The 16,218-nt window shown below is 44.6% G+C and overlaps 1 protein-coding gene and 1 long non-coding RNA gene across 2 annotated transcripts in view; both read right to left on the bottom strand.

Moving 5' to 3' along the window:
* The window catches only part of LOC309547181, a 683,824-nt gene that overhangs the window by 153,445 nt on the left and 514,161 nt on the right, over window positions 1–16,218 (bottom strand). The gene's annotated exons all lie outside the window — the stretch shown is intronic.
* On the bottom strand, window positions 3,911–4,852 carry LOC309546808 (olfactory receptor 1M1-like; the record flags this gene model as incomplete). Its single annotated transcript, XM_082246495.1, has 1 exon — window positions 3,911–4,852. The coding sequence occupies one exon, from the start codon at window positions 4,850–4,852 to the stop codon at window positions 3,911–3,913; it is 942 nt and encodes a 313-aa protein (XP_082102621.1).

Genomic DNA, 16,218 nt, shown 5'->3' with positions numbered 1-16,218 from the left:
TATAGCGCGGACCTACACAAGAAGGTGACAGAATACTTTGAAATCAATGCGGAGGCCTCATGTTCCCCTGCCACGGTCTGGTGTGCTCACAAGGCTGTGGCTAGGGGTCTTCTTATACAACAGGCGGCTCAGGTAAGGAGGGACAAAACCCGCCGCATACAGGGACTGCAAAATGACATTAACGCTTTAGAGAGACAACATAAATCGACGCAACTGGGGAATGACGAGATACTTACAAAACTAACGGCCCTGATATTGGAACTTAGGAACATACTGACTGCAGAGTATGACTTTCACTTTAAAAGGATGCGGCTGTCCTAGTATTCCAATATTAATAAGTCGGGGAAGCTTTTGGCTTCCCAGCTGAAACAGCGACGCATAAAGGCCGTATCGCGTATATTAGGCACCATCGGACAAACAAAGTGGTCTCTAACCCCACAGATATTGCCGCAGTATTTAAGGACTACTATGAGTCTCTTTACAACCTCGCGGACTCTGACCCTAACTCGATGCCCACTGGGGCAGTTATAAAGAAATTCCTTGACGCCCTTCACCTCCCTAGTCTGGACTCGTCAGCACTTACTGAGTTGAACTTCCCTATAACGCAGTATGAAATTCTTTCAGTGATAAAATCACTCTCTCTCCATAAATCGCCAGGGATAGATGGCTTCTCCGCCGAGTATTATAAAACCTTCCCTCACAGTTTGGCCCCTCACCTAGCTAGAGTTTTTAATGAGGCACTCTCTATGGGATCTTTCCCTAGGGAAATGCTGGAAGCAGTCATAATCACTCTCCCCAAACCGGGGAAAACTTCAGGCCCATTTCACTCCTTAATGTGGATATTAAGATATATGCCAAAGTGATAGCTAATAGGTTGCTTCATGTTACCCCGACCCTCATAGGCCTGGACCAAGTGGGCTTTGTCAAAGGCAGGCAGGCACCCGATGGCACGAGGCGTATGATAGATCTCCTTTCACACTTGCAGATCCACCGGACAACGTCGGTGCTGTTGGCGCTTGATGCCGAAAAAGCGTTTGGCAGGGTCCATCGGGGTTATTTATCGGCTACTCTAGAGAAATTCGGGTTTGGAGGTGGTATCCACTCGGCCATAATGGCTTTATACTCTGCTCCTTCGGCAAGGGTTTACACAGACGGTCTATTATCACAAAGCTTTACCCTATCAAATGGGACTCGTCAGGGATGCCCGCTCTCTCCGGTTTTGTTCTCACTAGTTATTGAACCGTTAGCGGAAGCCATTAGGGCGGATCCAGATGTTGCAGGTATACAAATAGGATCCACTCAACACAAACTAGGACTGTTTGCGGATGATATAATCCTTACCTTAACCAATCCCGCGACCTCCTTAGTGGCGGTTCAAACTGTCTTGGATAATTTTGGCAAGGTATCCCTTTATAAAGTGAATAAGACTAAATGCTCTCCTCTCCCTGTATGCATACCCAAGGGGCAACTGTCAGCTCTCAGAGGCCTATTTACATGTGACTGGGACCACCCCTCTATCACCTATTTTGGTATACAGCTGACCTCTCCGACTGAAAACCTTTATAAATGTAACTTCCCACCACTGTTGTCCCAAATAGAGGAGGAATTACAACAGATTAGAAAAGTTAATTTGTCCTGGCTAGGAAGAATAGCAGTTTACAAAATGCAAATCCTCCCCAAGTTGTTTTATTTTTTTAGAACTCTCCCCATTCCTATCCCCCAATTGTTCTTTGAAAAACTGGCTTCCAAACTCAGGCAGTATATCTGGGACGGAAAGAGACCTAGGATAGCTATATCCAAACCTTATGAATCTAAAAATGTAGGCGGTGCGGGGTTACCAGACGCTCAAGCTTATTACTATGCAGCGCTTTTAAGCCATACATAATTCTGGTTCTCAAGTGAGGAAGATAGCTGGTGGAATCAAATTGAACGGCAGGTGACTGTGGGCCATGACTTACCGGCTTTAGCGATGGCTGCGAGCATTGCACACAACGTCCAGAGACCTCAATACCCGACTATTATGTCCTCTATATCTGCGTGGCAGAGACTTCTCAGGACTGACTTTGGCGACTTGAGGGTAAAAAAGCTTTCCATCCCTTTAGCCGTTTACCCACACTTGATTCCGGGTCTTTCAGTATCCATTTGGCGACAGCAGGGATTTAATTTTCATGAACCTACTAACCGACTGCCCAGTGTGTTGGAAGCTTTCACCTTGCACCGAATACACTCCTTGCATAAAAGCACCCCCTCCCCATCCTTACTGTGCCCCTCCATATCTGGAAATTCCTTGTAGGCTCCCAGGAATCTAAAAGTAAAGGTATCTTGCTCTTCTATAGGCTATTCCATCAGTGTTCGCTAGTGCGTAAATCCCAACCTATGCTAAAGTGGGAACAAGTCTTAGATCAAGAATATCACATAACTAAGTGGTCTGCGGCCATAAGACTCAACACCAAGGCTTCGGCCTGTGTTGACCATTGGGACAATGCTCAAAAAATTCTGCATAGGTACTACATGACCCCCTCTAGGCTGCACGCGATAGATTCTAGCATATCACCTATGTGTTGGAGGGAGTGCCAGGATAGGGGTAACTTGTACCATGTGCTATGGGACTGCCCGAAGGTCCGCCCACTCTGGAGACAGGTTTCCTCTCTACTCTCACACGTATGTGAACAACAGTGTACCCTGAACCCAGCTATGTAACCCAGCTTAAGTATAGGAGTGGATGAACTCCCCTTTCAAGGTAGAATAATAGCGGCTCATATATTGTTTGCCACTAGAATAGCGATAGCCGCACTTTGGAGATCTCCTACAATCCCTTGTATTACTGATATCAAGAGGAGGGTACATTCTCAATGTGAAATGAAAAGGATGCTGGCTTATAAGGAAAAAAGGGCAGGTACGTTCCCTAAGAAATGGGACTCTTGGCTGAAGGCCTCTACTGACAATGTTTAGTGTTGAGTACAGATAGTTTAGGCTTCTCAGGTCCTCTGACGCAAGCTTGAAGCGACTTGGAGCAATTTCCGGGCCTTTCCTCCAGTGGCAGGCACCCAGTTGCCCCTCTCCCTCCCTCTCTTTGTTCCCCTCCCCCCCTTCTTCCCCAACCCCCTCCATCCCTCCCTTTAGTTACCCCTTTATTCCTACCCTTGTCCAGCCTAATCTCGTGCTTAGGGTCACGCGGGCTCCAGGAGAACCCTATTGTAGGCCAGCCTGCGGGCGGCGGTGGTTCCTTTAGCTAAAATTTTGGCGAACTCAGCCTAACCTTGTTGGGTTAAGGGGGCCGGTAGTGGTGCACTTGCCTCCTCCAATAGCAGTACTAAGGGGTACTCGATCACAGTGTGTTCCCCTTGGGGGTGACGAGTATCTCCTTGCTGTCCATTCCTAGCATAGCAGGTTATCTGAACAGTATGAGTAGTTAGGATATGTAGTAGTAATTAGTGTGTGGGGAAAGAACTACCTTCACGGTAGCTATGCAAGAAATTATAGGGTTCAACGATGTTTTGAAGCTTTGGTGACACTTGCTAGACTGTATTTGTTTACCTTTGTCATGCAACTTGTTATGCTATTAATGTACGGAAAAGTTAGATTTTTCTACTTGTACATGTCTACTTTACTTCAATAAAAACGTTTGGTTAAAAAAAAAAAAAAAAAAAAAACTTTGCACACGCCGTGAATCCTTGAAGATAAGCTGAAGTTGGAGGTTTGGAGCACAATAGTGTACCTGGCCAATCGGCAAGAATTGCATCACACCATGAAATCCCTGCGTGTACGATGTGTGGGGGTCTGTCATTATCTATATCATATTAGCATCATAAAACATAATTGCTGTAGAATAAAAGCAGATACAAGCATCCACAACTTACAATTTATTGATTAAACGGACCAACAACAATACAAATATCAAAACTGTCAATCATGCTTTCAAGTTAACATTTCTTTTAAAAGTACTAGAAATAATCTTCTTGATCTCCTCGGTCCTCAGACAATATATAAAAGGGTTGGCTAAGTGAGGTAGATAGGATTGTAGGACAATGAGGAAGACCCCCAGGTCAGGAGTGAGGACCAACTTTACAAAATTGGCTATGTAGACAAACACCCGCGGGATATAGAACAACGCGTTAACAAATAAGTGCGTCACACATGTATTAAACGCCTTCCTCCAGCCGCTTGAATGGCTCAGTGAGAAAACAGAAAATAATATGGCTATATAGGATAAAATGATGAGGGCTAGAGTCCCGAAAAGCACTAACAAGGCTAAAGTCAAAAGAATTTCTCGAGCGGAATTAACGTCGGCGCAAGCCAATCGCATGATGGTTGAGCTGTTGCAGAAGAAGCTGACAATCTTGTTTGGACCACAGAATGGGTATTTGGCAATTATTATGAGGTATACTGTGATAATAGCAGCGGAGAACCACAAAAAACTGCAGCTAAACACAGTCAATTTGATGGTAATTGTAGATGAATACCTCAGTGGATTGCAGATAGCAATGTATCGGTCAAACGCCATCAACATGAGAATAAAAGAGTCCACTACAGCCAACCAATGGACCAGATGCATTTGAACAAAGCAGGCGAGGAAAGATATTTTTCCGCTATCTAACCAATACTTGGCAATCATTTTAGGCAAGGTAGCCGTGTCGAAGAGAAAATCAGAAAAGGCTAAGTTAGCGATTAGAATGTACATAGGCTCATGCAGCTTCTCCTTTAGGATGATCACAATGAAAACAGCACTATTGGTGATAAACATTATGTTGTATATAATAAATAAAAAGAATGACATCAGCATATGGAACTTCTGAGGGACTCCTGGGAAACCAGTAAGTTCAAATTCAAAAGTAGCAGTTTGGTTGTCCATCTGTATGGTTAGGCAACTAGCAGTGGAGAAGATCTGTAGAGATAAAATAGAGGATAGAGAAGAGAAGATAAACCATGAGTAGGTCTACACTCTATGGGCAAAACTATGTGGACACCCCTTCCAATTATGGAGTTCAAGTGTTCCCCATGAAGGGTACTTTTAATTCTAGACATTTGTGTCATTAAATTTCAAATTTGAACTCTAAATCTATTTGAAAATAACGAACATACGAAATGAATCAGAATATATGAAACAAATTCTGAAAACAAATCATTCTAGCATTTTAACAAATATGATGAAACAAAATTATTAACGGATGAATCCAAAACAAAACACATTTTTCCATCAAGCACATCTCTAGTTAATACTCCATCATAAAAAGACATTGTAGACAGATCTGTTCTTCCAACCTTGGGGTACCAGTTTGGTGAAGACCCTTTTGCTGTTCCAACATTACTGTGCCCCTGTGTACAAAACCAGATCCATCAAGACATGGCGTGACTAGTTTGATGTGGAGGACTCCATGGCCTTCACAGAGTCCTGACCTCAACCCTACTTAACACATTTTGGATGATTTAGAGGGTCAATTGCGATCCAGGTTCTCTCATCCAACATCAGTACCTGACCTCACAAGTGGGCACATATTCCTACAGACATCGTGCCAAACCTTAGGGAAAGCCTTCCCAGAAGAGATAGGATGTTATATCCACAAAAAGGGGTAACTCCATATTAATGGAATTGTTGTTTTGGGATGAGATATCCAACAATTTAATAAAGGTGTGATGTTCAGGTGTCCACAAACATTTGGTCGAATTTTGTACACCCAGGCAAGTTATTAAAGCGGAGTTCCACCTAAAACAAAAAAAATACATAAAAATACCCCCGGGACAGTCAGGGCTAGTTCATTCCACAATGGATAGCCTCTGAACTGTCCCGGGTTGCACTTACCTTTTAGAAGAAATACTTACCTTGAAAATGTATTGTCCAGCGCTGCCATCTCAGGTGTGGGCAGCTTGAAGCCAGCGCGATCCCCTTCTGCGTCCTCTTTGATCCCACAATGTACTGCACCGACCCCGCCGTCACTTCCGGGGCTGCAGCATCATCCCTGCACAGCTTCTGGGCATGCCCAGAAGCTGTTTAGCAAGCTATGACGGCACCTGCACCGGAACTGACGTCGGGGCCGGTGCAGGCGCATTGATTCCTGGGAGCGATGACGTTCAGCTCCCAGTAATCATTGCAAAGCCAGGAAGTGATGACTCGCCGTGGCCGCCGAGGGGAGGAAGAGGAAGTAAGGTGAGTATACTTTCTTCTAAAACTATTATCTTGTCCTGGCACTGGTGACAGTGCCTGGGATCTTAGTGCCTTACCATTTCGTAGCCATGACATTTAACCACAAGCAATCTCCATACGGCCCTTGTCAGGATGAACTCAGCACACAAAATTATTGTGTACACCCCCTTCATTCCCCACTGATATTACACAGTGCTAATATATTGATAAACTACCAGTGGACAGGAATGAATCACCACTTTATAGGAGCGATCATACACATTACATCTGTGCTGAGCAAATTTAGGCAACTCCCCCGCAAAGGTTTAATTCTCGACAACATACTTCTACAGCAGGGGTGGGGAACCTGCGGTTCGGGGGCCGTATGCGGCCCCCGAAGTCATCTGGTCCGGCCCCCCATGCAGCTGAGTCTGTGTCTCTCAGCTGATCTGTCAGAATCGAGCCGATGCTTCCTGTATAGTTCCTGCTCCGTTATTACAGTCTGAGTGAGTCACAGGCGGAGTGATATCAAATGCACTCCGCCTGTGACCAATACAGGAAACATCGCCTATTCCTCCAGCGTGGCGCTGCTACACTTCTCCTAGCCAGCATTTCCCGCCAGCAGCACACACAGCAGTACCAGCCAGAGCCAGCAGTACCAGCCAGAGCCAGCAGTACTCACAGCAGTACCAGCAGTACACACAGCAGAACCAGCAGTACCAGCCAGAGTCAGCAGTACCTACAACAGTACCAGCCAGCAGTACCTACAGCACAGTACCAGCCAGCAGTACCCACAGAAATACCAGCCAGCAGTACATGCCAGCAGTACCAGCCTGAGTCAGCAGTACCCACAGCAGTACCCGCCTGAGCCAGCAGTACCAGCCAGGAGTACCCACAGCACAGTACCAGCCATCAGTACCAGCCTGAGCCAGCAGTACCCACAGCAGTACCAGCCAGCAGTACCTACAGCACAGTACCAGCCTGAGTCAGCAGTACCCACAGCAGTACCAGCCAGCAGTACCCCCAGTAGTATCAGCCTGAGTCAGCAGTACCATCCAGCAGCACAGTACAAGCCAGCAGTACCAGCCTGAGCCAGCAGTACCCACCAGCAGTACCTGCCAGCAGTTCTTTTCAAAACTTACCACCACAAAAAAGTCGACTGCGCTTCAGACTGACAGACGCAAACCTGGGAAACCTGTTGCGAGTAGCAACATCATCAATACCAGCTAACATCACACACCTCACCAAAGAGAAGCAGTTGCAGCCATCACATTAGAGCTGAGTTAAATAAATGTTTGACCAAATATAACAGGCTAATTTTTAAGGTGATAATTTTGTACGGCCCCCAAATGGTTTTATAAATACCCAAATGGCCCTTGGCAGAAAAAAGGTTCCCCACCCCTGTTCTACAGGAATGCAGAACCTGCAGGTTTTCTTATTACAGGGGGAAGTGAATACTTTAGACCAGGGTTTCTTAACCAGAGTTCCATGGAACCCTAAGGTTCCTCCAGGGGTTGCTAGGGGCTCCTTGAGTGGGACGGGAGACCCGGGCAAAGCCGCGGAAGGCAGCGGGAGGGGGGGGCGTCCCCTCCCGCTCGCCAGGGTAACGACCGAGTTGCTCCCGAGCTGCATCGGTCATTACCGGCGGAAAGCAAACCGCCGGCTCTAAACAACGGTACCAGGGTGATGCCTCTAGCTAGAGGCATCACCCCAATATAACACCGCAAAGTCTGCCGACGTACCCATATGTCACTTTGTGGTAAGTGGTTAAGCAGTAAACAAAAATTAACATGTTCAGTACCAGATTTGTGTCAAAAATTGTCTTTTTTTTTCAAAACTTTAAATGCACAAAATATCGACCCATATCGGCCAATAACGATACGTTGTGACCAAAATATTGATATCGGCCCTGGAAAAAACCATATCAGCCTATCCCTAGTGCAGATCAGCTTCCCCCCCCCCACCCACTGGGGGGCAGTTTGAACATCCCTTCCCTCAGGTGAGTGCACAACCCAGCACTGCATGCACGTATTTGGGAGCACCCTTCCTGGCTTGGAATTATAAATAAACTTTGTTATAGAGAACTCTATCCAAAAATGAAAGGGCCCCAACACCGGCGGAACTGGGTTTAGTACTGTAGGCCCGAAGGACTTTGGTATTCCTGTGAGGCCTTTTGCCTGCTCTTATAATCAGGGCTTTTTTTGTTCTGAGAATAGGTGCAGGAACTCCCCCCTTCTGAGTCACCCTTCATTTCTACTCCTTACCCACCTCTGTGCACCATCCCTTGGTTCCATCTCCTATCCACCTCCCAGTAACACTCCTTTTAGAGAATACAGAACCAAGTATCATTTTCTACTACTATGTGATTTGCACAGAATTTGTTAATGATAATAGGAAAGACAGTAAAATAGATCCCCTGCAGTGAGCAATAAGAGACCCCACCCCGGTAGATCCCTCTAGCAACCGTAGACCCCACCCCAGAAACAATACATCACCCGCACAACAATAGACCCCCAGCAGCAACAACCTCAACAGACCCCCAGGAGCCAGCAACCATAGACCTCTCAAAAGTAGGTTCCTCACAGCAACAACTGACCCCCCCACTAGACATCCCGGCAACAATAGACCTCCACACAAAAATAGATCCCCACCAGCAAAAAAAGATTCTCCATCGGCCAGCATCAATTGACTCTCCAGCAGCCAGCATCAATGAACCCTCCAACAGCCAGCATCAATGAACCCTCCAACAGCCAGCATCAATGAACCCTCCAACAGCCAGCATCAATGAACCCTCCAACAGCCAGCATCAATGAACCCTCCAACAGCCAGCAGCAACAGACCCTTCAGCACACCCCAGCACTCCTTGCCATTACATACATTCATTGCTGGAGGTGCCGAAACTGCGTTCCTTCACGTTCCCCGCTGAAAAAGACTTGCTTATAATAGTCTTTCATATTTACAGTTATATTGAGATATAAGGTGTTATTACAAGTCTTATTACCTTCGGTTCACACTAGAATACAGTGCGGAAAACACTCAGTGCGCATTTCCCACACCACATTCAAATCGCTAGAATCTGCAGCGAGTGTCAGTGCAATCTTAATGACGCCCAAACGCAGTGTGTTTGCCTGCACTGGATTGCATGGTACAAAACGAACATGCAATCCGGTTGCCAAAATTTCTGCATGCGCGACTTTGGTGGGGATCCGGGGCAATTTGAGATAATTCAAAATAAATGGGCCCATATCGCACCGCGTTGAATTGCATGTGAACTGTACAGGAATGCGGTGCGGTTCCTGTGCGATCCATAGTGTAAACCCAGGCTTAGTGGTTTGATGCAATGTCGCATGGTATTACTCAGCTGTTGTTGTGTTAGCCACTTGCTGGCCGGGCATTTTCTGACACTTTTTGTTTAAATCAGTATTTTTTTCTTAAATTTAAATCAGTATTTTTTGCTAGAAATTTTCTTATAACCCCGAAACATAATAAAAAATGTTTTCTAGTAGAGATCCTAGGAAATAAAATGGCCATTGTTGCAATTTTTTATGTCACAAAGTATTTGCGCAGTGAATTTATAAATGCAATTCTTTAGGGAAAAATACACTTTAACCAGTTCTGGACCGGAAAGGATTTGCCCCCTTAACCACTTGCCAGTATATGTACTTGCGGCGGTCAGCCCCTCACAGGCAAAGTGACGTACCGGTACGTCACTAGCCTGGGAGGCTCTGGGGAGCGAGCGTGCGCCGCCGGAGGCGTGCTCCCGCTCCCACGCGGTCACGAACTTCCCCGCACATGTGAGCGGTGGACCCGATGTCCGCCGTTCACTCACGATCGTCCGTGACAGCGGGAGAAAGGCAGGCGGCTGATGTAAACAAGCCGCCTGTCATTCTCCCCTGTGTATGAACAGTGATCATACGGTCCTGCTATGTAGGACCATTGATCATTGTTCCTACACTTCAAGCCACAGCCAATCACAGTTAGAATCACGCCCCTAGGGACACACACAGCCCCTCCCTCTCAAATAAAGTTAGCCCCTTCACTACCAGTGTATTTTTACAGTAACAGTGCATATGTATAGCACTGATTACTGCAGTAATGTCACTGGTAACCCCAAAAGTGTCAAAAATGTCAGTCAAGGGTCCGATCTGTCCGCCCCAATGTCGCAGTACCACAAAAAAAAAAATCGCAGATCGCCGCCATTACTCCTTAAAAAAAAAAAACAACAAAAATGACAAAAATCTTTCCCTTTGTTAGTAAACGCGATAATTTTTGCGCAAACCAATCAAAATATGCTTTTTGCGATTTTTTTACCAAACATATGTAGCATAAAACAAATTGGCCAAAAAAGATTAAAAAAATTTAGATTTTTACATTTTTTTGGGGGAATTTCATATAAAAAAATGTGAAAAATATTGTTATTTTTGCAAAATTGACACTCTTTTTTTGTTTGATCAAAAAATCGCACAGGTGATCAAATACCACCAAAAGAAAGCTCTGTTTGTGGGAAAAAAAGGACGTCAAATTTGTTTAGGTACAGCGTCGCACGACCGGGCAATTGTCCGTTAAAGTCACACAGTGCCGAATCTCAAAATACCCCCTGGTTAGGAAGGGGGTAAAATCTTCCGGGGCTTAAGTGGTTAATGACCAGCCCATTTTTTGCGATTCGGCACTGCGTTAATTTATCGGAAAATTGCGCAGTCGTGCGACACTGTACCAAAATAAAATGTATGTCTTTTTTTTTTCCTCACAATTAGAGCTTTTTTTTTGGTGGTATTTGATCACCTCTGCGATTTTTATTTTTTGCTCTATAAACAAAAAAAAGAGAGACGATTCTGAAAAAAATAAATAAATACATTTTTTACTTTCTGCGATAAAAAAAAAATAAATAAAAAACAAACATTGCTATAATAGCTTAAACAATGTTAACTGGAGTTGGTTAATTTATTAATTCACAATAAATACCCGCACCTTTATATAAGCAGCAAACTCCAAAAACTGGTATGTTAAAACTATATGTATATAAAAAAATGTATTTATTTATTGTTTAGGCCGGTGTTCCGTGAGAAAAACCTACCCCTCGTCACTTCCGGTTCACGGCACTGTATGGAATGCAGCGCTTACATTAAAACAGCGGGGCTGCAATACGAATCATCTCCGCTCGTGTGCCTGTCACTTCCCTGATCTCGGCAACTAAATATAAAAGCGGCGGCGGGTGTATGTAAACATAAATCACGGAGACGCCAGCCGCTTTTATATTTACTTGCCGAGATCAGGGAAGTGACAGGCACACGAGCGGAGATGATTCGTATTGCAGCCCCGCTGTTTTATTTAACCGCCGCGTGGGTAGGTTTTTTCAACGGTACACTGTGCTATTTCTATACTAGTGCGCATGCGCACTAGTCTGCTCCTCTGTTGTCCCTTTAGGTATCCGGCCCTGTGAGCATGCGCACTGCTGCGCTGCTCAGCTGTTCCTGGCCGGAAGTGACGGGGGGTAGGTAATTCTCACGGGGTAGGTAATTCTCACGGAACACCGGCCATACATGAGTCAAATTTCGAAATAAGTTTCTTTCTAAAATCTTAACTAAGAATTTTTCACACAATTAGCGGGCCGCAGCAACAGACGATTTTCTTGCGGCCATCGAATTTGAGTAATTTTGCATCTTGGAAATTCTTTGAAAAACGAACGATTTTATAATCAATGATGAGAGAATCGTACGAGAAATATAATTGAAAAAGAAATGAGTGCAAGAAATGAAAATTCACGGAAAGAAATAGAAGATTCTCAGCAACTAAAATTCTCTATTGTAGCAACATGAGGTGAAATCGAATGCTTGGTTGGTCAAATTTCGAAATCAATGGTGACACCATTCCAAAAAAAAATTTCCAAAATTTTTTGGAATTTGACCCGTGTATGACCGGCATTACAGGGCAGACAAAGCCAAAAAAAACCTGCTGTGACCGACTGCATCTTACATGTAATTTTAGCTTTTGATTTCAATATTTTTTATTGAAAGATTTCACAAAAAGTAGGAAACATAATATAGAAAATTGAATAACACGCAGTTATTACATTCTTAAGCACTTGTATATTTCCCAAAAAAGGGTTTGCATTGTTAATCAAAAAAAATAATTTGTAGGAGGTGGGGGGGGCCCTCTTCATGGTAAAAGGACTTCCTATCATCCATTACTAAAATTGCATAGTCAAAACCTTTCAAGCTCATAATACTGGAAATGGAAAGAAAAGCACGATTAGGTAGGAGAGAGGACAAAAAAAAAACACAAAAAAAAAAAAGGGGGGGGGGAGGACCCTGCGCTCTGGCCCATGCCACCCCAAGTCATATTAGTCGGGAATAGCCATGGGGGTCACCATTTAAATATCTGATCCACAGTTCCCAGACCGTCATTTTAGCTTTTGACTAGAGTTCTGCTTAAAGCACAGGTGTCAAACACAAGGCCCGCGGGCCGAATCCGGCCCTCCAGGCCATTTTATGTGGCCCTCACACCTCTCCTGTAGCTGCAGGAGAGCTCCAGTCCTCCTCCAGACCTTATACTTTCTGCTTTCCAGCAATGCCTCCAGCTTCTTCCCAGCAGCACCACAAGGTAAGAGAGGTGCACTGTGATGTAAGGGAGGGTGGGGGACTCAACTTCTGATGGTGGAGAGACTCTTGACGTCTTATGTAAGGGTAGGTGATGCTCTTGACATCTAGTCTTACAGATACAACCGGCCCTTTTGAGGGCAATCATAATGCTGATGCGGCCCGCGATTAAATTGAGTTTGACACCCCTGGCTTAAAGTCTAGGACAGGGGTGTCCAAACTATGGCCCTTCTGCTGTTCAGGAACTACAACTCCCATCATGCCTAGTTATGCCTGTGAATGTCAGATAATTATAATGCTTCATGGAACATGTAGTTCCGCAACAGCTGGAGGGCCGTAGTTTGGACACCCCTGGTCTTGGATCTACTCAGATTCAGAATAATGTATTTCCTACAGAGGATATTATAATGACAGAAGAGGTCCTTGCTGTGACTTGTAGTTCTTTATTAGTCATGAGCTGCTATATAGACACAGATACTCCCATTTTATACCATTTGTAGAAACTATGGGGTTGATTTACTAAAGACAAATGGACTGTGCACTTTGAAAAGTGAAGTTGCTCCAGAGAAAATGAGGTGAAAAAAACATAATTTTTGCTGGCACGTGATTGGATGATGGAAGTCAGCAGAGCTTCCTCTCACTTACTAAGCTCTGGAGCAACTGCACTTTGCAAAGTCCACAGTCTGTTTTCCTTTAGTAAATCAACCCCTATGCTGCCTTTCACCTGCGTGAACCTGAATGGGCTGCATAGGACTTCCCTTCCTTTACTCTGGAGCAGGGAAATGCTTAGTCCTCATTGTTTCTGCCTTCCACTTCACTGTCTTGCTCTGCAAACATCCCTCACTGGTCCAACAAGAGCATCTCTATGATTCTGCTAAATAGTTTTTGTTGCACCCTATTGCTGTCACTGTGATTGAGTTGTCCCTGTTGCACCATTGAACTCCGGACCTTCCTGGGTCAAACCTTGGCTCTACCACATTGCTTCTGTGTACCAAGGGGACTTAAACTTTACCTTAAGTAGTTAATGTTGATTGAGAGTGTTTAGTTCTACCTTAAGGAATATAAAATAGCACCACAAAGGCCAACAATTACAGAACATCTGCAGATGTTGTACTATAAGTCCCAAGCTCTCCCTTCTCCAGGCACATTGCCAAGTAACGGAAGGTGCAGATGGTTCCCTATGTACCTACTCATAATGTGGAGTTTTTTTGGTGACGCAAGCTTTGGGTTGGACTTTTTTTTGCTTCTCTCACCTCATATCACAGCATGGAACATGGTGACCAGGCTGAAAATATTCTTTCCTCTGATGTGGAAGTCGGGGGAAGCACTCTGGTCCTGGTAGACATGTGTGATGCTGTTCAAGAGAACGTTCTTCGATCTGCTGAAATCTCAACATGAAACGTAAGACACAAAATGCTCCCTTGTGATCCAAACCGTTTACTCACAAAGCATCTTCAGGCTTCCCATTGACGGCCTCCCATTGTGTGTTCTGCATCTCCTGCACTTTTATATTATATACAAGCACAAAGTGACTACGTCCTCTGGAGATGGAGCTGAACAAGGTTACCGGGGGGGGGGGGGGGGGGGGAGAGAACTGCTGACAATTATCAAACTTCATCATCCCAGGAGATAGTCTGCTTGTTTGGAAGTTTCAGTGTGCTCAGGGCTTAATTGGCTGAATATGAAATTGTAAATGTTGATATCTCAGATTTACTACTTGCTAAAAGGGGTGGTGGACACCAAGCAGGATCAACAACCCCTTGTAGAGCCACCTTCTTCAACACCACCGGAATAGGGATGAGTGAGTCAACCTGAGTTCAATATGAGTGAGTCAACCTGAGTTCAATATGAGTGAGTCAACCTGAGTTCAATATGCAGGCCATTTGTTGAACTCATTGTAAAGTTGTGAAATTTCAAACTTTAATCTAAACCTTGAAGTTAAATGGGGGGGGGGGGGGGGGCACGTGATTTTCAAAGCTAAAAGGCAGGGGATTGTCAAACAAACGGCATGGGGAGCTTGGCACTGACATGGGGGGCATGTACTACTGCAAAAAAATGCCATACAGATCACAAAGCCATAAAACAGAGACAGTAGCCAGACATAAAGCACAGTGGCTGGATAGTATGTAAGTAGCTTGACTGGGTTGCAATTTAAGAATAAGAGACAAGGCTGCTTTTATCATGAAATAAATACTGTATTTTTTCCAGAGACAACAGCTGAAATAACTGCACAGACTCCAAATTCAGCATTAAAGCAGTTGGATTAGGCCGCATTTTAAAAAAAGGACACAACAGTGTCATAAAAATCCACATTTAATTGTATTGTAGCACTGCCCCCTTGAGGACTGCTGGATTTCACACTTACAGGATACCAATAGCAGCCTTGGCATTAACAGTCTCTCACTTTCCTTCTTGGCTCGTTCAATAAACAGTCCAGGGGTATGTTGTTGTTGTGTTTTATTGATAAATTAGGGATGGGAGAAGGGAATAGTGGGATACTACAAATTAACTATTTACAAGATTCGAGGACTTCTATCTCTTGGTACAGCCAGGCTGTTGGTCCACCTTGCCACTGAGGTGAATTTAGATTTAAGTCTCTTTTTCAGATGACTTTATGAACTACGTTTATCTTCAGGACACTCTCCTTAGTATACACTTTCTTGGCTGCTGACACCTGTCCACTGACTATCCTACTCCTGGGGTGGCCCCCTCAGGTCAGGCCCCTAGACATGAGCCCCCGTACTCACAATACTGTTTTTCCAGCGTCTCCAGTGTCAGCTCTCCTGGACCTCTGGGTTCAGCTCTATTCTTCTGGCCCTCAGAACGACCTCCTGAGGCCACGTGTAAATGCTACAGAGGAGGAGGCAGCCGCCACCCTCCCTCCGGGACTCTGCTCTCCAGCCAAAGACCCCGCAGCACATGTGCTCCTGGCTTTTATACAGTATCCCAGAATGCACCGAGACAACCTGTCTCTGCCAATCACTAGGACTGTATCAAAGCCTATGTATCCATTGGTCAGGTTTCCTCCCACTGTCCAACATGCCTCCCTATCGGACCAGTGTGAAACACTCTCTAGACCGAATTAATCGCATACTGAGCACAATGAGCAGACCTCACTAATAGATCCAACTCTCTAATAAGCAGATAGCAATATAGATTTTACCTGCTGCTCGTCTGATAGGCAGACATAGCCAAAAACAATACTCTCTCACTAGCATCTACCTAGGAGGGTCCTACAGTATATATGTCACAGACATCATTGCAGCTATAAAATAGGCATAATTTCAAAAATAGCATACTGCATGCAATTTGTCATGCTAAATATCCACAAATAAGTGTGTATTATTCACATAAAAATGAAATATTTTACACACTTCATAGAAAGTATTTAACACATGCTGACCAATTTATGTAATTAAGCACCCTGTCAGCAAGTGGTTATTACAAAATAATGGCTGAAGCTGCAGTCACAATCTTGGAACCATTTGTTTCAGGTGGCAA

This window comes from Pelophylax lessonae (genome assembly GCF_965119305.1).
Source record: "Pelophylax lessonae genome assembly, chromosome: 2".
Lineage (NCBI taxonomy): Eukaryota > Metazoa > Chordata > Amphibia > Anura > Ranidae > Pelophylax > Pelophylax lessonae.
Note: the sequence above shows the minus strand (reverse complement) of the source record. Positions and strands in the feature narration are given on the sequence as shown.